Source organism: Panicum virgatum, chromosome 9N, assembly GCF_016808335.1.
Source record: "Panicum virgatum strain AP13 chromosome 9N, P.virgatum_v5, whole genome shotgun sequence".
Taxonomy (NCBI): domain Eukaryota; kingdom Viridiplantae; phylum Streptophyta; class Magnoliopsida; order Poales; family Poaceae; genus Panicum; species Panicum virgatum.
In genome coordinates, this window is record NC_053153.1 from 76,126,366 (window position 1) to 76,149,478 (window position 23,113).

The following is a 23,113-nucleotide window of genomic DNA, read 5'->3' on the forward strand; positions in this document are numbered from 1 at the left end:
TAAAGGTGACCAAATCACTCGCAAGCAGTTTCCACCGTCAGTTCGTGTGCCACCTTTTTTCAACAAACCAATGGTCAGGGGAGAAAGTGCATTTGTGACTGTAAATTTCACCTTCATCCAATTAACCAGCAGTAGATCTGAATGACAGCGTTTGCAGACCAGCTTCTGAAGATGACACCACTCATGAAAATCAGCTTCTGAAGATAGGGTATTGATGCCTTCTTGGAAGATATAGAGAAGGTCTTGATCCTTGACCACTAGTCGTGAGGTCATGCTTTGGGCCTCTCTCGGCTACGGTCCGCAGACGGTGTTCCTCCATGTCGTCGAAGCCCTGTAAAGCAGCTTCTGCTGCTCTGCAGGCGGATAAGGGTCACGGAAGCCTGGCAAGTGTGGCAAGCATATCTGAAGCAAGGTGACGGAACGGCACTGTAATGAGCTCCGTTTGTGTTGTAGCGTGCTAGTGAATAGTGACATTTTGATCGCTAATTACAGTACCAAACAAAGTCAGTTTATAAAACCAACTTGAGAACCCCCGCGCTAGTGTCCCTGAAGAATCTAATGAGGCCTTTGACCGCGCGATTAGAGGATGGTTACTGTAGCATCGCTATAGTAAATCATCAATTAATTACCGTCATTAGATTCGTCGCGAAAAGTTACACCCATCTCTGAAAAGGTTTTGCAAATAGACTTTATTTAACACATCATGCATGCGAGATTCCCTTTGTCGCGCCGTCAACCAAACAAGGCATTGTGCCTGCGGTGCCGTCAAAGAGCAACTCCGTTGCCACTTGTGCAAACCATGCATTCCCCCTGCACAAGTGACAACGTTTTGCTTTCAGAGGGGGCGCGCGGTCGGTCGTCTGCGCAGCAGGTGTACGCAGACTAGACGAAAGGAACGGTGCGGCAGCGCGCCACGCCAGGCAGGTCGGCCTGAGACGCGACGGCAATGCGCGCGCATGTGCCACGGCGGGCGGGGGAAACCAGGCACCTGCCGTTCCGGGGAAGCCGTACGTGCAGTAGGGCGGCGGGCCGCGACAGGCCAGGCGACAACGTACGCGCACCAAAGATGCCGAGCGAGAGATCACCACCGGGAACGCGAGGAGAGGACGACAGAGCAGGTACGAGATGTGCGCGGGACTCCTCCGTCCGGTCCGGCCCCAGGGACGAAGGAATATGCTACGGTTCCGTGATGCCGGACGGAGGAACGGCGGCCGCGAGCCATTCTTTTGGTTGCGACACCGGACCGGTCGCCTCTCGCGCGTGGCGACTGTGGCCGGCGGGCGTTGCGTGCTCGAACGAGCGTTGCAGAAAGGACCTGCTCGGGATCGGGGGCGGTCGGTCTGCAGGCAAAAGCAGGCATCGATGCCGCCCGCCGCTCCCGACCTCGCAGGAGAGGAGACCGGCCTGCACGATCCGGCGAGGTGACGGGTGCGGCGCGCGCTCGGTGCGTACGGGCGGAGAAACGGAGGAATCGGGAGGGATGCCGCCGGACAGTGACCGCCTCACGAGAAGCTAGCAGTAGGTGCGGTGGCACACGCGCACCGTAGTGGGACAAACTCAGGATGTAGGCAGGTGCGGGCCGGCCTGGTTGCCGTACTGCAAAAAACCCATTCCAAACACCTGTCACAGCCCGCATTTTGCAAATGGGCCTCAAATATGCAGCCCGCCAAGGCTAGTGGGTTCTGCAGGCCAGCCTTCTTCCTTTACCCTTCCCTGTGCATCGGGGGCTCGGGGCGACGAGCAGACCATCGGCACCGCGTCGCCGCCCCCCCCCCTCCCTCACTCCCGGCTCCTGCAGTCCGTGCCGCCTCCTCCCTCCCTCCTGCACTCCGCGCCGCCCCCTCCCTCACTCCGACGATGCAGAGCTCTACAAAATCCGTGGCGCCGCCCTCCCTTCCTACCTCCCTGCACTGCGCGCCGGCCATGTCCCTCCCTCCCTCCCCTGCAGTCCGCGCGGCTACCCTAGCATCTGTACCCGCGCCGTCCCGTGCGCACCAAGCCGAAGCACGACCGCCTCTGATTCATGGCGCCGCCATGCCCTCCGGACCCGCGCCACCATTACCGGTTCAAGAATGGGTAAGCTAGTTTGTGGATGCGTGGGTTCTTAGATAGGTGGATTCTTTCTCTAGATTTTTTAGATCCTAGATTTAATTTATATATATATATATATATATATATATATATATATATATATATATATATATATATATATATATATGACAATACGCAGTTTACTGAATTTTTGAGGATCCATTGGAAGCATGATAGGTTAGTTTTCTGTGGTCCTGTGCAACTGGCCAAGAATCGTTACTTAGGGCCTGCTTGGTTCAGCTCCAAAATTTACCTTGCCAACATGAGGGCATGCCAAATTTTTTTGCCAAATCTTGGACAAGATTTTTTGGATGGCACTTGGTTTGGTGCCAAAATGTGTCAGCCAATATTTTGGCCACTGATTGGTTTGCTGTTAACATACAATTGCCAATGCCCATGATTTATGCTATCATATAATATTAAAACATGCAGCTTGCATAACAACAGTTCATTACTGATAATATTTTTACATATAATACAAATGAGTTCATCAAGTGCAGCCAACATTCATCTGAGATCAGCACAAAATAATATCCCTTATATTAGGAGTACATGTTTCTTGACCACCTTCGACAGTTCTACACTAGCACAAGTTATAGCAACATGTTCCTACCGTCATCTGACAACACATGCAAAATAGCTTAAGCAAAAGCATGGATATGCTGTCCACTTAGAGCACCTCCAAAATACCACATAGTTGTGTGTGAACCAAGGCTTAAAATGCATGATATGGTTGAATAATTGAAGTCTTCAGAACTGTCAACGGAGACAACAGTTCTAACAAATTGGAAATTTGATCGCACAATCACTAGGTGTGAACTTTTAAAAACATACTAACTTTTAAATTCTGTAGGTTCATCTTACTTGGACATCATAAAGATTAACAGCTCCAGTAGCAGCATTGACGAGCTTGGAGTTGCATGATAACTTGAAATACAAGGTCAGTCTCTGCTGGTGAAACTTTTGTAAACTGTTGGTGAAACTGTTGTAAATTTTTTTTATTGAATCTGTCATTTGTGATCACTATTCACTATAAATGCTGGTAAAGCTAAGCTGCCTTGTTTTCTTTTCACTGAGATCTGTCTTCCACAAACTTGAGTTATATTTGATATCTGACCCTTTGCCATGTGTTTGTTTCATCACAGGATGGCACTGCAAACTACTTGAAAGGACTTATGCTGATCTTGTGTTATCTGATCGTTGCTGCCAGTTTCTTTGTTCATGTTGATCCGCAATCGAGTGAGTAGCATTTTCATAGTTGGTCATGTTTTTTGCTACTTTCCCTATTCCAGTTAGTTTAGTTAATTTACATGTAAGAAACTAATGAACTGTGCATGCCTTTTTGCAATATACTGTGCCAATTTGTTTTGGCATCTGCAAGTATGCAATAGACATATTCAAGTATACATAGGCTAGCTGCAGGGGCATCTCTGAACATCTGTGCTTGTTCATGGATTTGCATGACGTCAGCACAGAGATTGCCTAGTATGCAGTAAGATGCTCGATCAAAATTAACAGACGTTGCATGCTTTTGCTTGCCAAATGTCATGGAATGTTTTGCTACGGTTATATATATAATTAGATAGATCAATGTGCATGGCTAATCTGAAGTTCTCTGAAAGTACTCTCTTAATTGTTTTCCACGCTAGCTATAGGCGCCGGCCGACTACTTGCCTTTTTGCATGGCTTACCCACTGGCTTAATTTGCTTGAGCTTGCTAGCAAGAGGTACTGTAGACCATTGCACATGAAGTCCATTATATTTCCTGAATCCTGAACCCGTAGCCTTTAACAGTTTAACTCTTGGATTCTCTATTCTGAGCTTTTTTTTTAGACCTATTCAATTCTGAGCTTTTTTTTTAGACCTATTCAATTCTAAGCTTTGACAGGAGAAATGGTGTGATCTGCACCCGACTATAATAATCATGCCAAAAGAAGTTCTTTTATCTTATTTGTTGTTTACTTTCTAACATTGCGTTAGGAACTGCATGAGCTGCATGCTAATGATGCTGTAGCATTTGCCATTTCTTTTGTACTGCTTGTCTTGGAACATTGAAATGAACTTGCATTTATGCACAAACAACACAAGATTCCAGGTTTTGCTACTTTCCCTATTCCAGTTAGTTTAGTTAATTTACATGTAATGAACTAATGAACTGTGCATGCCGTTTTGCAATGTACTGTGTCAATTTGTTTTGGCATCAGCAAGTATGCAATAGACATATTCAAGTTCTTTTCCTTCTAAATATTTCAGTTACAGCTCAAGAGGAGGAAGTATATCAAGATTGTTTTCTTCTGAAGATTTTGGTGATCCTTGCACTACGTGGACACTTGACTACTAGAGAAGGAAGTGTTCTACCCGGAAGAGCAGAACGGGCTTCTTTTTTTTCCTTTTTTTGGAGATAGAAGAGCAGAACGTGCTGAAACTACATTAAAAACTCTGGAGCCAAGCTGTACTTCAGTATCCCATTCACTGTCTTTGTTGTGATAATCAGGAAACCTTCTCCATTGGTTATCTCCTTAACGTTGATGCAAAGTGTTGTGCATCTTGTAAGATTGTTGCGCAATATTGAATGTTGACTCTGACCTTGTGGATGATTTCTCCTAATTGAGTGCCAAGTCTTATCTAACTTGTGGTTGCGGCGGTTGACCAAGTCTTATCTAGCTTGCGGTTGCGGCGGTTGAGTGCCAAGCCTTATCTAGCTTGCGGCGGCCTGCAGGTGTCCGGCAAGGCCTAGCGGGTCAACGCAGGATGAAAGTTTTTAGCACACGGGCTCCTGCAGAGCAAGCCGCATGTGCGTGCGGCAGTTGCGGCGGCCTGCATGCCCTCTGCAGACCGGCCCGCTTGCATCCTGAGACAAGACGCGCGCGGCGCGTGCAGACGCCGCCGCCGTCACGTCCCCCGGGGGCCTAGGCGAGCCGCTCCTTTGGCTTTGAGCGTGGGGCGCGATTTGCGCGCGGCACCGATCCGTCGTCCATGTTCCGTCGATTTTTGTTGCCCGTTTGAGCTTCGGCGAACGGTGATCCGTCGTGCTCCATGATTCGGTGGGCTCTGGATTGGATGGACATGGAGGTTCGGCATCGCGACAGCTCGTTCGGCTTCGCCCATGTTTGCTGCATGGACCGTCCTGATGGAACAAAGTTCAGTTCTAACAAACCTACGGCACCGAACACTGTAGCATCATGAACCGGCACTTTAAGTCTGTAACATCCGGCAGGAGCTCATCACGCTGACTCGCGGAGGTCAAACTGAAAACAAAAGCAAGGCTGCACGCCTGCAAGAGCCCAAAGCCCCTTAAAATGCTCTGCCAGATGGGGCCGTGGCGCGGTGACGCCGGACGCGGTCGTGCGGCGGCGCCGTGTCGTTTCCCGCGGCGACCAGCGTGGCGCGCCCGCCCCGCCGCCCCCACCGCTCTGCCCCCCTCCACCCTCCCAGTATTTCTACCACCGCCCCGCGCGCTTCCCTGTTGCCTCCGACCATTCCCCTCTGTTTCGTTCTTCCTGGCCCGCCCCTCCCTCCGCCAGCTCCCACTGTTGTTGCATCTCAAGGTACTGTGCTAGCATCTCTCTCTCGTTCCATGTCTCCGAGCTCCCATCCTCTGGCTCGACCTCGCGTCACCAGTTGAGAGAGACCGATTGGCAGAGCAACCGTGAGATCGGTTTGCCTGCCGGCCTGCCCGCTGCCCTCTGTCGAAGATTGGTCGAGTTTTAACCGAGACTTCTTGCTGCATGCAGGTGCAGGGCAGGGGCCGCCCAGGTCGGCTCTCCGATCGCTCTGGCCTTCCGCGGCTCGCCGGCGGCCGGCGCATCAACCACCGTACTGGGCGCCCGCGGGAGCATGCAGCTGCAGGCGCCGTTCCTGTCTCCGGCTGTCTGCTCCGCCGGACGGGCTCTCCCATAGGGAACCACTGGGCTAACCGCAACAACGTTTCCTTCCACCTACTCTCTCGCCAACGTTTTGGACAAGTTCGTTGAGGCACCAAAGAATTGCCTGCCGCGTGGCGGGTGACTCACTGTTGCTCGGGATGGGCAAGATGAGCTGCTTCGCCGGCCTGCTCGTGCTCGGCGGCAGGAGGAAGGCATCCAAGGTTGGTGGCAGAGTTCTTCTGAATTTGCTGCTGAATTTTGACGGAGTTCTTCTTTAATGACCCTGAGCTTGTTCGTCAATGGCAGGGTAAGAACAAGGGCGCTTACGCCAAGAAGATTAATGGCAATGACTGCCCCAAGGTGAAGCCGGTGGAGTTCATGGACATGGCGGACGCTCTAGACGTCAGCAGAGGCGGGAACAACGATCGTGCATGCAACAGCAAGTTTGTCGTTCGCGCAGCCGCCGAGTTAGCAGGCCATGGCGGTAGCGAGGACGGCGACAAGGCCGCACTTAAGATGGGCTCATCTGACGATGACCTCGTCGCCGGCTACAACATCGACGGAACAGGTAAAAGTGCCAAGAGCTCCGAGCCGGACGCCGGCGAGTCCTCCAGCGTTGGCCGCATGTCGCCGACGCCTCCGGCGTCGCCAAAGCTGAAGCGCTCGTGCTCCAATATCGAGACGATGAGGTCGTCTGCGCCGCCGAAAGGGTTCGACCTGGCGGCGAAGTCGCGCTCCTACAACGACCTAAACGCCTTGCCTCCCACGAGGTCGGCCACCCCCAGCGGCGCGCCGGACGCGAGCCCGGCGGCGTCCGTGAGGACGTCGTGCTCCGCCGACGGCGTCATGCTGAAGAAGCGGTCGTCGAGGCAGGTGCTCCCGTCCCGGAGCCGGAACCTGTGGTGGCGGCTGTTCCTGTGGAGCCACCGCAACCTTCACCGCGCGGGCGCGGCCACGCCCGCGCTGCCATCCCCGGACGCGCCCCACCAGCACGACGGGTACACGTCCGACACGCTCGACGCGGTCACCGCGGACGCCAAGGGCAAGGAGGCGGCCGTGGAGGTCGACCCGATCCCGAACCAGTGGGTCGCCTTCTCTGCCGGGGCCTCATCGCTGGAACGCGTCAGCGCGTGGGTGAACAGCCTCGGGGACGGCTCGTTCCACGCCGTCGACGAGGAGGACGTCACGGAGCACAACGGCGGCGGCCGCCCGCAATGCTCTGAGATCGTGGAGCTGGCCACGCCCGGCAAGAGGCACCCGCAAGCGAAGCGGCGCGCGGCGGACGAGGCCGCCAACCAGGCGAGGAGCATCGTCCACACGCTCAACGTGTTCTCCTCCGTCGCCCACATCTCCGGCATGGGGCTCAAGGCCGTCCCGGCGATCGCGGCGTTCTCCACCCTGCGCGCAGTCAATCTGTCTGGCAACTTGATTGGTACCAACTCCTGACTGCAGAACCCAAAATTCTACTTGCAAAATGTCATTGGACTGTAATTAACTGAAGCCTTTATTCTTTTGAGAATAGAACTGAAGTCAAATTTCGTTTGTTACTTTGCTAATCTATAGACTTGTTCTTTGGCCTCGCAGCTCAAATCGCCCCCGGGTCGTTGCCCAAAGGCCTGCACTCGCTGGATCTGTCGCGGAACAAGATCGCCGTCATCGAGGGGCTCCGGGAGCTGACGAGGCTGCGCGTGCTCAACCTCAGCTACAACCGGATCTCACGGATCGGGCATGGTAAGCAAGCAAGAATGCATGTCCTGGCAACTCTTTTTTTCTATGTAGAGTGCATGCCCGGGGCCCTGGCAATGCAGCATTGCTTTTACTTCTACCACTCATCTTGCATTCCTGCCTGGTATCTGAATACGAGTCAGGCGAAAACAACAGTGCCAAGGAGAGTCAGTTTGCGCCCAAGGAATCTTGTTCAATGCACGTATCAGTAGTTCAGTACCAGTAAGTGTTGACACCCTGGATGTTTGGCGTTTAGATCTCCGTCGTCAGATCCTCCCTCGTGCTAAGCCATAGGATGGTCCATGCCGCGCCGCAGGGCCTAGGGTTCCTGCCCTGCCAGGCATCATGGGGAAAGAGTCCAGCTCAACTGTGAGCCTCAAGATTTCATATGCAGCGTCTGGACGTGTGGTGTCTTGAGGCCACATAGGGATAGGATGCCACATGCTTCAGATATCTGATAGGATGCGGACATCTCCGTCCTGGCTTTTTGCAGCCTCCTCCCGTGACACGCTTCGGCGCGTCCCATGTTGTGCCGGTGCCGCCCGTTCGGTACAATCCTTGTTCAGGCCTTGGGATTCCAGCGGATCTGCCCGCCCCAAACTCTGATCGTTCCCAGAACCATCTCCATCTGTGTGCTCCATGACTTTATCCCACGTCCTCCGTCGGGCTGGTCCAAGCCAGTGCCCCCTTTGCCTTTATGGCCTCTGCTGGCTCGGCTCGGCTATGTCTGGCACCCGTTAGGATCTGCACCTCTCGGTCCTTCACCTGGCACTTCTGAATTTCGCATAGCTACGGAGTTGGCAGATTCCCGTAGGCATGGTTTCAGAGTTACTCCAGCCTTTGTGTTCTTGACGTGCGTTCTGCTTGCTGCGTCCAGGGCTGTCGAGCTGCACGGCGATCAGGGAGCTCTACCTGGTCGGGAACAAGATCAGCGACGTCGAGGGGCTGCACCGCCTGCTCAAGCTGGCCGTCCTGGACGTGAGCTTCAACAGGGTCACCACGGCCAGGTCGCTGGGCCAGCTCGTCGCCAACTACGGCTCGCTGCGGGCGCTCAACCTGCTGGGCAACCCGGTGCAGGCCGCCACCGGCGGCGACACGCTGCGCAGGGCCGTGTCGGGCCTGCTCCCGCGGATCGAGTACCTCAACAGGCAGGCCGTGAAGCCGCAGCGCGCGCGGGAGGCGGCCAAGGACAGCGTCGCGCGGGCGGCGCTCGGGAACGGCGGCGGGTGGAGCTCGCGCAGGCGGCCGCCGCGGCGGGTGAACCAGAGCCCCGGGTCGTCGGGCAAGAGCCGGGGCAGGGACGCGAGCAACAGCAGCCGCAGGGGGAGCAGGAGCAGGTCCAAGACCAGGCCGCAGGGGCAGGGCACGAGCCTCTCGAGGAAGTGAGCATGAGGCCGCCGTGTCATATTGACATGGAAGAGTGTACAACTCTCGATCGAAGAGGGAGAACAAATGAATCCATGTGTTTAAAATGTCATGTTGAGATAAATAATTGGCATTACTGGAGGCAATTTTGGATCTAAACAAAGTGCTTTTTTACTAGTTTTTTTTACCGAAAGGTGCCTGCGTTTATGAATTGAAATGACGAGTTCAAGCAAGATGAGAAAAAAAATGTAGAAATAGAAAAAAAGTATCCGGCATGCCGGATTCGAACCAACCAGCGACCTAAGGATTCATCTGCAACGACTACAGTCCGCTCTACCAACTGAGCTAAGGTCGGTTTGTGACTACAGGTTAATTAATGATTTTTAAAGCTAAGAGCACTAGTGTAACGAAAGAATCGATTTAGTAGAGCAAAGGAACAGGATTTATGCAGCCAGGTTCGATTCTCGATATTACAGGATGGCCGTGTTTGGTTAAACATTCCATCAAGTTTACACAAAAAGACGAACGTCCGTATGGAGTACTAAATGAAGTCTATTTGCAAAACTTTTTCAAGGACAAATGTAACTTTTTGAGATGAATCTAATGGCGATAATTAATTGATGATTTGCTACAGTGATGCTACAGTAACTATCCTCTAATCGCGCGTCAAAGGCCTCATTAGATTCGTCTCGCGATTTACACGGGGGTTGTGGAGGTGGTTTTGTAAATAGACTTCATTTGATACTCTAAATTAGTGGTCAAAGGACCAAAAAATTTCGCGAAAATTTTTACACGGGGAACCAAACACGGCCGATAATGGAAACTAGCAGAGGTGCCGAACGAGAAGCGAAGACGGCTGCAAACAAGGCCTGTACGCACACCCAACCTGAAAACAGCAGCAACGGCGGCGGAACGGAAGAACCCACCAAACCAGCAGGTACAGCGTCGCACGAAAATTCAGACCCCCGACCACCCCTGCACCACGGCGTACTCCCTCGCCGCCCGAGAGCCGGACACGTGTGCACGCACAAGAGCGTGCCCGAAACCCGTCCCAGCATGTCCTCCGGTTGCGCATCGCCACCCCCGTGCGCGCCGGCGCTGGTAGTTCAGGACATGGTGAGCGCCGCGCCGGGGCGGAGCCATCCGGCACGACGGCATCCCTGAGCACCAGTCGCCGGGCGCTTAGGTCCCTTGCCGAGACGACCACCGGGAGTCCGCCACGTTCTGTGAGCGAGTTCGCGTGCAGAACGCGCATGCCGGGACCACTCGCCCCCTGGTAGTAGCTTCAGCCGCCGGCCGTCGAGCGTTCTCCTGTCTCGAGCAGCAATGGCCCGATGGCCACCATGCCGGTTTGGTTGATCCGTAGTCGAGCTCTTCCCTTGCCACCAGGAGTTCACTACCCGTACGTGCCTACGTGGCTGTAAGTTTTTGAGATCATGCCAGAGAGTTGCAAGCGCAATCTATAGCGTCTGGCTGCAAGGCATGGCTTTACCTTGCGAAGAACAGTCCATGGCGCTGGTGAGGGGTGGCCGATGAACCAAACGCCGACCAAGAAAATCTCGATTCGACGGAGGTACGGAAGCGCATAAATCACAAGAAAATTCATGTGATCGAGGAACGAGGGTAGTCGACATCACACAAGGTTACACTCTCCGAAGCGATCTGTAGCGGGAGAACGAAAAAGTGAAATCGCTGCAAGGGGTGACGGTAAACAAAATACCGTCCATCCCGAGATAAAAAAATCGCAATCTCACAGGTCTAGAGGTACGCAAAAATCGTGAGAAAAAACATGTAAACAGGGGATTAAGTGACTCGGTAGCACAAGAAATTTCAGGCTCCGATATGGTCTGTAAAGGGAGAAATAAAATCGAGAAATTTCTGCGGGGGTGGACGGTAAACCAAATACCGTCCACCCGGAGATCCAAACAAAATCGCAACTTCACGGGGTTACGGACGCGCAAAAATCGCGAGAAAGGTTGCTACCAAGCGAGGAGAGCTTCGGGATGGCCTTGCTTCACCATCACGCAGGTACAAATCGCAGACGACGGCCGGTCGGAGCAGAGCCTGGCGTTCACAAACAAGAGAGAACCAATCTACTCGAACACTGAAAATCAACCACGCCTGAATCCACTCCGAACATGTCCCCAGTTGCCCGTCTGCCAAGAGTTTTGCTCAACCTGCCTGCCACGGGTTGTGCTCTTCGCCACGCCGAATTTCCCATGCTGCCGACTGCCACTTCGCAGCGCGGGCGCAGCCGGCAGGCAACCCCGCCCGCACAGCAGGACGCCCGGCTAGGTCTTCATGGCACGAGCGCGGCGCGATGCACACGACGTGCGAGTTCTTCCTGCTATAGGAGCGAGCAAAAACCGAGCATGCCCGCGCCAAGCAGACAGCACAACATGGACATCCAATTCTAGCGTGCCGTCCACGCCCGCAGGCTAGTGCCGAAATGATCATGGCATTGCCGCACGCTCAGTGGCGAAGCTAAGATAGAATTGGCCCTGGTGCACCCTCCATTGCATTTAGTGAAATAATGTAGTTTACATGGTAAATTTCAGTCAACTAGTAGGAAATTTGTTTTTCACCATGGTGCATGTGCACCAGGGAGAGTAAACATAGCTTCGCCCCTGCGCACGCTGCTGTTTTTTCTCTCTCTTTTTGTTTTTACCGAAAGGTGCCTGCGTTTATGAATTAAAAAGAAACAAGGCCGTAATCTAATCGGGTCCAAAGAATCATTACGACAGGTTGCGATCAGCTTCGCTCCAAAATTCTTATCAGCATCTCTACGCACAACACACACACACTGACACAATTCACAAAACAAAACCCGAGCTGGATGACCTTGACCATTGAGTGTGCGACACTCTAACACGACGCACAAATTGCTGGTAGTTCGGTGAGACGGGGAGATTGAGGGGCAGTTTCGTCAAAAGTTCGAGGAAATCCAGCACCAGCAGCAAAGGCTACCAGCACCAACTTCCGAGCTCCCTCCTCGGTCACCTCACAGTCACGACTTGCGAGACCGGTGTCGTCTCGCCCGCTTTCAAAAACCACTAGCGCCGCTGCCTCCTCTCTTTTTTTTTCCCGACCCCCCCACCCCCCCCCCCCCCCCCACCCCCGAGCCCAAGCAGAGCCGGGGTGGAGCGGCACCGGCGGACAGGTGGCGAGGGCATGGCGGGGGCCGGGGAGAAGGTGGACTACGTCTTCAAGGTGGTGCTCATCGGCGACTCGGCGGTCGGCAAGTCGCAGATCCTGGCCCGCTTCGCCCGCAACGAGTTCAGCCTCGACTCCAAGGCCACCATCGGGGTCGAGTTCCAGACCCGCACCCTCGTCATCGATCACAGGAGCGTCAAGGCCCAGATCTGGGACACCGCCGGCCAGGAGAGGTACTAGCCGATCCATCCCTTCATCTCCCCACCCTGCTTCCGATCCTCTCCGCCGCTTAAGCCACTGATCTCGTGCAGAAATCATGTTTTTTGACCTGTTTCTCTCGTACATTAGATCTCTATGGTCTGTAGCTGTAGGCTGTAGCAGAAACGTTGAGCGCAATGGTGGATCTCTACTGCGGATCGGAAGTGTTTGCTTTTTAGCGGCGTTCCCACCTACCTCACCAGAACAGTAGAATGTGATGCTACGTGATTAGATCTGACAATTCCATGCTTACGGTGGATTGCTTGCCAACCATTTCTGTTGGCTGCTACTTACTCTGTGGTTTAGAAACCGTAACTGAGAAAGTAAATGTGAGCTAGTTGGTAGTAGTTCTGCATCGATAGAAGTTGTTTGACAGCTCGATCTTGAGTTGATGGCAACACGATTAATCAAATTCTGTTTTTTTTTTGCAAAAAAAAAACAATTTTTGAGTTACTCGCAGCTACCTTGTATATTTTGCTCATGCTCTCTGATACCTGACAGACTTAAATGCACGAGTTGACAATACTCTTTTAAAATTTCTGGCGATTCTGTTGTACAACAAATGAATAAGCATGCAGGGTGTACTATGAAATGCTCTGCAACAATTTACAGCCTTTAAAGAGAAATTCTTTGTTGGAGACCTTTATGATGGGAAGATTGCCAAGTTGGTTGATTTTGACCTCAATTGCTTCTGCACCATGTCATACTGCTTCCTTGTTTGGTCACAAAATCTTGTGAAGTTGTTATTATTCAAGGGGCATCTAATTATTTCGCAACAAGTATTCCATACTAGTGTAGCCTTAAGACATAATTAGGTCCTACTCCCTCCGTCCTGAAATGTAAGTCATCCTGGAAGTGTTTTACTGTGTCCAGATTCATAGAATGTTCAATAAATCTGGACATACAGTTTGTCTAGATTCAGAGAATGTTCAATGAATCTGGTAAAATATCAGAATGACTTACATTTCAGGACAGAGGGAGTACACATGAAATCGCCCTTGCTAGTATCATTGATTCTGCTAGTTCTATGCTATTACCAAATTGCCCATCTACTAGAATTTTGATCGGTGGGAGCTGACTCTCTGACTCATGAAAAGTATTTCATGTGTTACTGCATTAGGTTCTGATTCATATCGTTGGCCTCAGAATTTAGCATGTTTAGTTCTCATTTTTAATGTTGTGGATCTTTGAACCTGCCTTCTATCACTTCTTTTGCCTTTTTCTTCACCAACATGTCATGCTGACTACACCCAACTATTGCAGATATAGGGCCGTGACAAGTGCATATTACAGAGGTGCGCTGGGAGCTCTTCTGGTCTATGACATCACCAGGCGCCAGAGCTTTGATCATATACCACGGTGGCTAGATGAACTCCGTGCCCATGCTGACAAGAACATAGTGATAATGCTAGTTGGCAACAAGAGCGACCTTGAGGAGCAGAGGGCGGTGAGTACTGAGGATGCCAAGGAGTTTGCTGAGAAGGAGAACCTCTTCTTCCTGGAGACCTCTGCACTTCAGGCAACAAACGTAGAGAGTGCTTTCCAAACCGTCTTGACAGAGATCTTCAAAATTCACAGCAAGAAGAACATGGTGTCCGAGCCAAAGAGCAATGGGTCTGCCCCAGCAATGCCAGGGAAGAAGGTCCTTGTCCCAGGTCCGGCGCAGGAAATCCCGAAGAGCAAGTGCTGTAGTTCCATGTGATGCTTCTATATTGTGTGTTGAATATATCCCTGCAATATTGTTTGGTCGTATATCCCTGCCGAAATACTCAGATTTTGGCGGGTTGATTGTGTTGAACCACTGTTGTATCTTAGATTTTGTCACAATTGTGACATGAGGGGAAGGATGTTCTGATGTCTTGGTGTTGCTGTTCTCTGATTGATACACATTTTTTCCTGCTGGAAATATCCATAGCACTGATTGTTTTTGAGATATCAGTCGGTTTCTGATGGTGCAAGTGTTTTTTTTTTTTTGCCTTGCTCAGGACCATCCTCCTGACATCATGTGCAATCCATATTTGAGGACTGTAGGTAATAGTAGGGACAGGAAAGAGACGAAATGAAATGTTATGTAAGAAATAGAAATGCCATGTCGAAGCCACAGGCCCAGACGATAGAAAATCAGCTGACAAAAAAAAGAATAGAAACGCTGGGTGCACCAAAATTAGCTCAGCAGGGAAAAAAAAGTGGTGGTCTGTTGTAGTAGGGATCCCTGGGCCTGAGAAGTGGGCCCATGGTGCAGCGGCCTGTTATCCTTCCACCGTTGGAAGCGGGCAGTGATCGCTGCTCTGTTAAACCAGCCTCACGCCGTTTCTGCCAACTTCAGGTCCAGGGAGGCCCAAATCTTTCGATCAAGCCCCCCGCAGGCCACTACCAACTTGGAACGGGCAGGCCCAGCAAAGGCACACCACGGGCCCAGGCCCACAGTTTCCGCACCAAACATCCACACCACTTTAATGCCCCCACTTGGGTTACAAGCCCGCGCAACTGAGCTCGGCGAGAGACTGTTGCGCAGACGAAAATTTAAGCTGGTTTCTCTCAGTCTGGAGTGGCGAGGTGGTACTAAACAGAGGAATAGGCAACTGGTTACGTGGCATCATTTTCCAGCGGTTCTCGTCGAGAGTCGTGCCACGTAAAATCTGTAGCGGTGACTGCATGGATGGTTGAAATTATGTGCTGCGCAGTAGTTTTCTTTCGTGCGTTGGTGTTTTTGAGTCTTGACATTTACTGCTTGCTAGAGAAGTCACTTTTCATCCGTGATCGATATGCTGCTACGCGCAGACTCTGCTTTTGCGAGGGCATGCATGTAAGGGCAAGCGTAACTTTGGATCAGGTCTGTGAAATGTACACGAGGGGGAAAAGAGGTGTACATTTCACACGGCGTAGAGGGGCCGGTGCTAGCAGTCCGAAGGCCCGTCGCTAGTTTTGGCGCTTTTTTCTTTTTTATATTTTTTAAAAATATATATCCGTTTTAAAATATTTCAAAAATACCCCCCATCGCCCCCCTATATAAGCTCCAACCCTCCCATTCCCTTCTCATTTGAGCCCGAAAATTCCACCAAAAATCCAGAAAAAAAGAGAGGAGTGAGGAGAAGGAAAGCGGCGAAGCCCTGCCGGATTCAGCACTTGTGATCTGCAGGTTAGTACATTTAGTTTATATATTGTTATATTTAAGTATTACGTATTTAAGTATGAGTAATTTAAGTAGGGAGGAGTAATTTAATTTAATTAGTGCTATAGTAAAACCATTTAAGTAGGAATTTAATGATACTTTAGTTTGTAGTTACGTAGTAGTAAATTAGTTTAGAAAATTAGTTCTACGCATTTATTATTACAATTGCAGTACTATTAGAGACATGTTTATAAACTAATTATGATTTAGAATAGAATTTGGCATATGCAGTATAGAATTTGAGTGTCATCACGTAGTTATGAATACTTATACGTTGTAGTTGAATTTCATACTTAATTTTTATGGATTATTGAATAAGGTAGTGAAGTAAAGAGTATAACTCGATAAGTATTATGTGATATACAGATATGTCGAGCAAGATGCAGTTTCAAGTATTTTATGGTGAATACAATGTTATGTATGGGCCAAATGGAGTAGATCTTTCTGTCTTTAAGCGCACATCTAGCGGCATAGATAAACCTCTGGAAAGGAGTTTTGGTTCCATATGTAAGTGGCTGCAGCGTGGGTTCCATGTTGATCCGTTGACACATGTGATCACTGTCCAGTCTCTTGTTAATTGGGAGGTAGAAAGTGAATTATGAGAATTGATGATGATACATAGCACTAATGACTGGCAGAAATACATGCAAGCAGCTCTAGAGCGTGGGTGGCTTCTGGCCATTCTTGTTCTAATCCGGGAGAAGACACAAAATGAAATCCAACATTGTGCAGATCAAGGAACTCCGAGTATTCAAAGAGAGACCAATTATGTTGAGCAAGATGAGTCAGAAGAGACAGGGAACCAAAACATGGGACCACAGGGCCTTGCTGATGAGGGAGAGAGGATACATAGCATTGTGGACGAGATGGAGGCAGAAGACCAAACCGCAATAGAGATGGAAGAATATGAGGGCTCCTCTGATGACGAGCAGTACTCATTGCCAAAAGAGTGGAAGGAGCATGGTTTTGGCAGTCATGTCGCAGAAGATGTACGAAATCAGGAGTGGGAGTACAGAGGGAATGAGGTAGTGCAAGGTGCAACATATCCAAACATTGAAGCCGTAAAAGATGTTGTGAGACTATGGGCAATATCATTGAAACGAGAATTCAGAGTCGTAAAGTCTGGCCGTAAAGAATATGAGGTGAAGTGTGTGAATGATGGATGTCCATGGCGAGTACATGCATTCAAGGGAAAATGGAAGTCCAACTGGAAATGTTCCATTGTCACAGAGCACACTTGTTTGCTGTCAGAAGTTCTTCCCTCGCATCGCAATATATCATGCGACTTTGTTGCAAAGCAAATGTATGAATTTATTATGGACAACCTTAATTATGAGCCAAAAATAATTGTTCGACACATTGAGCAAACTTACCAGTACACCATCAGTTATTTGAAGGCATGGAGGGCTAAACAAAGGGTGTTGGAGATGCGGTTCGGCACATACGAGGCTTCATATGATAACCTACCTCGTATGTTATCCCAGGTTGCTGCTAGAAATCCTAGAAGCTTTTATGACACATACCTCGTACCAGCCGTGACTAGGGGACAAAGAATTATGCAACGAGCCTTCTTTTGCATAGGTGCTTGTGTTAGAGCATTTCAGTTTTGTCTTCCGGTGATCTGCATTGATGGCACATTTTTGACTGGAAGGTATAAAGGTCAGATACTCACCGCAATCGGTGTAGATTGCAACAACCAAATAGTTCCGCTCGCATTTGCATTTGTTGAGAATGAGAATATAAACAGTTGGTATTGGTACCTTGAACGAGTGAAGATTCATGTTGTTGCTGCACGCCCAGATGTGTGCCTTATTAGTGATAGGCATGCAGGTATCCTGCAATCAATACTGAAATTGCAACGTGGAACTGCGACAACGCCTCCATTGTGACCCGATGTCCAAAACAGGTGGTGCATTAGGCATATGGGTGCAAACTTCTATGAGCACTTCAAGAACAAGGATCTTAAGAACCTGTTTAAGAGGTTGTGCACCCAAAATCAACAGAGAAAATTCAATGCATTATGGCAGATGCTTGATCAGTTGACTGCAGAGCTAGTGAAGGTAAGGGCATCAGGAGCAGGCACGAGTCAGGCTGCAGAGGCTAGGGATTCAATTGAGAAGCTATTTTCACACTGGATTCGAGGTGCACCTAAGGAGAAATGGTCATTCCTTTATGATACCAACGAAATACGGTATGGTATTCAGACAACGAACCATGCAGAGTGTTTCAATATGGTTATGCGTTCTTGTTGTGCCTTTCCTCTTGTGGGAATTGTTGAGTTCATCATGTATGGGTGCATGAAGTATTTCAGAGAGCGTTACACGGCTGCAAGCATAAACATCAGCAACCCCCAAATTCAGTTTTGCAAAAGAGTGACACAATATATGCAAGAGAAGATTGAAAAGGCCAAACTGCACCGCGTCATATCGACAGGTACAATGGAGCATAGATTTGAGGTTCTATGCAAGGATAGAACTGGTCGTGGTATCCGTAGAGATAGGGTGGTACAGGAGAGTTTGATTACAGTTGATGGCCAACCCTTCTGCTCCTGCATGAAGCCTAAGTTATTGCATTTGCCATGCTCCCATCTCATTGCGGCATGTGCAGAGTCTGCGTTGCAGCCAGGAGTATTTGTTTCACCGTACTTCAGCAAGGAAGCAGCTGTATCCACCTGGGGACATGAGGTATACGGGATTGGAATTGTGGGGCCTTTCACTCAGGATAATGAGAATAAGATGTTTATTCCTGATCCAGCCACTAAGAAAGGCAAAGGCCGCCGTCAGACACGTCGTATTCGGAATGGTATGGACAAGTCGGAAGCAAGTAAGGCACAAAAGCGTTGCAGCCAATGTGGAGCATTGGGTCACAACTACAAGAAGTGTCCTCAGAATGCACTTCACGATGCTGCTGACGTCGGTCCTTCCGGAAATCCCAGAGATGGAGCACCTCCTACGTTCAGACGAGCATCGGCGAGAATTGCTCGTGGAAGGCATTCGGTGTCATGATCCACAATTTTATTTCATTATTTGTAATTTGTAGTAATGAAATATTGCAGGTATGTAATGAACTATTATTGTACCTATGTGTCCAGTTTGTATGAAATATATATTTTCCTATGTGTTCTCATATATTTTTGAATGCAGGTATGGAGACGGACTCCTTGCTAGACCCAGTGATCGACTCGAGCCACAGGTCACAGGTCTTACTTTGCAGCTGTTGAGCACCGAGCCCTAGAGGTGCTACGTCCTCATCCACCCGGGGAGGCGATCTCTATACACCACGATTGGTGTGACCGGTATGTAATGAAATATTATTGTTTATCACTTATGTATTCGTCGATATTCCTTTGTTTCGACAATTTTATTTATTTTCAGGTTACGTGAGGCCGGTCTACTGACTCTGAGCCGTCTTGTCGAGGTTGGGCCTATTCAGCTCGACCGATCCCTCCTGACGGCGCTCGTTGACAGATGGAGGCCGGAGACACACACGTTCCACCTCCCGTGTGGGGAGATGACTCCTACGCTGCAGGACGTGGCCTACCTCCTCGGCCTCCCTATCGTCGGGGAGGCTGTAGGTCCGCGTGTGGTGGCGACCTCGTGGAAGGATGAGCTGGAGGCCCGTTTTGCCCTGGTTGACCGCGTGGAAGAAGCAGGTCCGATCAACCCGCACCCGCGAGCAGCAGGTCCTTCGAAGACCTGGTTCCTACAGTTTACAGTACGTATTCATTCCATATATAAATTTAATTGTTACAATTCACATGTTCCATTGACAGTTGAAACCATTAATCTTAATTGTTTATGCAGTCTGTCCTGTTGGCTGCGGATGCAGACGAGTACAGTGTGGCCAGATCGCTGGAGGCGTACCTACTTTGGTTGTTTGGTTACATCATGTTCAACAACACTCATGGCAACTCGGTCGATAGGATTCTCCTTCCGTATGCACGGGAGATTGCGGATGGGGACGAGGACGTACCGCCCTACAGTTGGGGTGAGGCGGTACTTGCAGCCACTTACCGTGGACTCTGCGACGGCTGCATGGAGACACATGGGAATGCTATCTTGGCAGGGTGCCCACTACTGCTACAGCTTTGGTCGTACGAGAGGCTAGCCGTTGGTCGGCCCATGGTCAGCCACGAGCCTTACCACGGGGGTCACGGGGGCATGTACGGCGAAGAGGAGGACGAGGCCCACTATGGGAACTATCTGGATCTGGCGTCAGGTACGTTCTTATACATCTAATTTTGTTATTCATTGTTACATAATGCATTAGCGCACTTTTAATGTTACTTATTTCGAATGCAGAGGTCCTGAGCGCATGCGCAGGTTAGACGCGCATATCCTGAGTTTGTTTCAGAGCTCGACATGCTGACGCCCGAGGACGTTGTCTGGGAGCCTTACAGCCCAGAGGCTGTGGCTACCCGTGCACCAGCAGGCCTGTCTTCGCACTGCTTCGCGAATGCGAGCCTGTGGCTTACTTCCGCCGTCCTGGTTTATGACATCGCGGTTGAGGCATATTGCCCCTGGAGAGTCAGGAGACAGTTTGGGCAGCGCCAGGAGTTTCCGGTGCCCATCGCGTTGGAGCGTGTCAGTCGCCAGGACCATAGGTAATTATGAATGAACTTGGCTCATACATCCGTGTCGAATCTAACGATTCTTCGTGGTCCACTTTGTAGGTTGTCTAGGAGTGGCTTGCCGTGCTCTGATGATTGGCTCACCAAGATTCAGCCGTGGGTGGACCAATGGGAACAGACAGACGAGCACTTGGTCCATCCAACAGGACCACACACAGACAGCTCCTTTAGGGCTTACCTCACCTGGTACTTACCCCGGACTCGGGCTCGTCTGGTTTTTGTTGACACTCACCCGCAGCCACACCAGGCGAGGCCTCAGGATGGCTATGCCCGGCACCACGTGGAGTCACTAGCTGGCGCGGTGAGTCTCTTGATCATATTTGCATATATATATATATATATATATATATATATATATATATATATATATATATATATATATAATCATATTCATAAGATAATTCATGTGTTTGTAACTGTACTTTTACTGAATTGATGCATCTTCGCCTTTGCAACATGATGGAGACGGATTGCTCGACTTACTTGACGAGGGTACGTGCCGGATCCCCAATGACCCAGTTTGAGCAGACAGAGGCATGGTCGAGGCAGCGTGATCAGTTGCGTCAGGTAGTGCACAACTTCGGAAGCCGTGTGCAGTACGAAGACAGCCACGGGTCGTCTCAGGCCTCGTCGTCGTTCCCGTGTCCGTCGACCGTGCACGGGCCGACGTCGCAGTTCTTCACAAGTGCAGGTAACGTACATATCTCTTTAAAATTACATCAAGTGTTCCTACATATTTACTAATATCACATATAGGATACGATACAGCTACTGCGTTCGGCCATACTGGAATGTTTAGAGGGACAGCACCAGTTGGCGGGCCGTATCCAGGGATGGTACCGGGGCCACAGATACCGGCCTACACAGGTTAGTTTATGTTTCGTATTTCGGTTTCTACATGTCATGACAAAATATACGAGCGTACGCTAACATTCACATTTTTTGCGTAGGATTCTACCCCCATGCGGGCGCCGTACCTTCTTCTTCCTCCTTTTGACCAGATAACGAGACCTTCACCTTAGACGACTTCGACAGCTTGAGTCCAGAAGAGCCTGCCGCGCAAGGTGACCCCGATGTCTTGGGGTATTCACAGCTAGGAGGAGCACCACTTGGGATCTCTCAGCAGCAGACACCGCAGCCCCTTGCGCGTCCTGAGCGACAGGTGAGGTCTCCGGATGTTCTCACCTACTCCAAGGGCTATGTCCGTGCCCAACAGAGGGCTAAGAGGGTCCGACGCCCTAGGGGTGGTTAGATATATCTGATGTTTGTATCTCTGATGTTTATTTGCAATGAGATAGTTGTGGACCGCTTATTTGTATCCGATGTTTATGATTGTCCTAGTTTACTTGTCATTTGTTTCTATTCATACTATTGATGTGAACTTATTATGTTTGTGGGTTCCATAATGCTCGTGAAATAAGGGAAGTTCTTGCGATTTTTTCCCGTGATTTAATGAAGGACAAGTTAGGTGCGGTAGGAGTTAGCGGCCGAGATCCTGCCGACGATGATGACGACTACACGCTCGAATAGCTCAAAATAGGAACCATAGTGTATCTAGCTGCGAGTACGAGATCACAGGTTGCCACTGCTCAGCACGGCGATCACGGGTTTCCCAAATGTGGCATTCTTTGCCCAGACATACGTGACCCAATAGCAGTGCCCTTCCACCATTTCAAAAAGTACGCAATTCGGCAGGGCTGCGCCGTTTTTCTTCTTCTCACCCCTCTCTTTTTTCCTGAATTTTTAGGCTCAAATGACAAAGGGAATGACGGCATATGGCAGGCTCAAATGACAAAGGAAATTGCGGCATATACAGGCCCCTGTCGCCTCAGGGGTGGGCGACAGGCCCCTGTCGCCCGTTAGTGGGGCGACAGGGTCTTTTTTTCCCAGGGACCTCATTGCGAATTTGAAGAGAGAAAAAATACACTTAAGGCCTGTCGCCCTATGGGGGGCGACCGGGAGTATTTTTTAAATATTTCAAAACGGACATATATTTTTGAAATTTTTATTTTTAAAAAATATAAAAAAGAAAAAACGCCTAGTTTTGCCCATGAGCGTCTCCCACGGCCCATACAGAACACCAAAGCAGATCCATTCGCAGTCAGCAGCAGAGACCAAACCACGGCGCCGCAGCAGACGTGGAACGCACAGTTCAGCGTCAGCGTGTATTCCCCCGGGCGAGCGTGCCGGGCTGCCGGCCGCGCGCGCCCTCAGGCTGCCGGGTCGTGCCAGGCCAGACCATACTTGCCGGGGGCACGGCGCGTTCGGCCGTTTCCCGGGAGGGAACTCACGGGTCTGTCTCGACGCGGCGGCATTCGGTCAGTATCGTCCTCTGGCATTGCCGATGATTGATTGCCCATCCTGTTGCAACTACCGATCGATGGCTGTACGCGAGAGCACGGCCTCATGGGTGAAAATGGCGTCGATTGGTGTCGCGCCGTGTCAGGCAGAGCGTCGGCGCGGTGCCTGTGGATGATCGGTGGACGCATGGCCATGGCCGCCGTGTGCAGACGCAGCACAGGATGGTTCCGATCTGCGTACTGCAGAACTGCAGCCTGCATACGATTCGGCATGGCCCAAACACCTCCGCCATGCCGCAGCAAGCACGATTCGGGGCAACGCCGAAGCGCGGTCTGAGGCCACCAGCAGCGAGCCGACGGTGCGCCCGGTGCCAAAGGTTTGGCACGGACACCTGCTCTGTTCGGTTTTCAAACACCCGTGTACCCAATCGAAGGGTTGCCAAACACCGATTGGACGACGTGGAGCGGCTCCCCGCCGTTGGATTCGGAAATGGGTGCTCAGTCAGCCGTGACGTTAACCTGTCACCCCTCACTCACCACGGCCTCCTACCTC

At 50.6% G+C, this 23,113-nt stretch overlaps 2 protein-coding genes and 1 long non-coding RNA gene across 6 annotated transcripts; all 3 read left to right on the forward strand.

Moving 5' to 3' along the window:
* Positions 1-1,716: 1,716 nt before the first annotated feature.
* LOC120693524 lies at positions 1,717-4,698 on the forward strand. 2 transcript variants are annotated; one of them, XR_005683007.1, is made up of 4 exons: positions 1,724-2,076; positions 2,945-3,031; positions 3,237-3,330; positions 4,345-4,698. It is a non-coding gene; the product is annotated as an uncharacterized LOC120693524 (long non-coding RNA). The 2 variants fall into 2 exon arrangements; XR_005683006.1 differs by lacking the exon at positions 4,345-4,698 and having other exon boundaries at positions 1,717-2,076; positions 3,237-3,428.
* An 871-nt stretch (positions 4,699-5,569) lies between these two features.
* Positions 5,570-9,206, forward strand: LOC120690602. 3 transcript variants are annotated; one of them, XM_039973311.1, is made up of 5 exons: positions 5,570-5,639; positions 5,826-6,178; positions 6,264-7,389; positions 7,542-7,688; positions 8,560-9,206. In XM_039973311.1, exons 2-5 carry the CDS (start codon positions 6,116-6,118, stop codon positions 9,066-9,068), a joined length of 1,845 nt encoding a protein of 614 aa, XP_039829245.1. In that variant the 5' UTR covers positions 5,570-5,639; positions 5,826-6,115; the 3' UTR covers positions 9,069-9,206. The 3 variants fall into 3 exon arrangements, with proteins under 3 accessions (XP_039829245.1, XP_039829247.1, XP_039829246.1); XM_039973313.1 differs by having other exon boundaries at positions 6,318-7,389; XM_039973312.1 differs by having other exon boundaries at positions 5,616-5,639; positions 5,832-6,178.
* Positions 9,207-12,152: 2,946 nt separating this feature from the next.
* LOC120690603 (ras-related protein Rab11D-like) lies at positions 12,153-14,393 on the forward strand. The gene is made up of 2 exons (XM_039973314.1): positions 12,153-12,433; positions 13,722-14,393. Exons 1-2 carry the CDS (start codon positions 12,219-12,221, stop codon positions 14,158-14,160), a joined length of 654 nt encoding a protein of 217 aa, XP_039829248.1. The 5' UTR covers positions 12,153-12,218; the 3' UTR covers positions 14,161-14,393.
* The last annotated feature ends 8,720 nt before the right edge of the window (positions 14,394-23,113 follow it).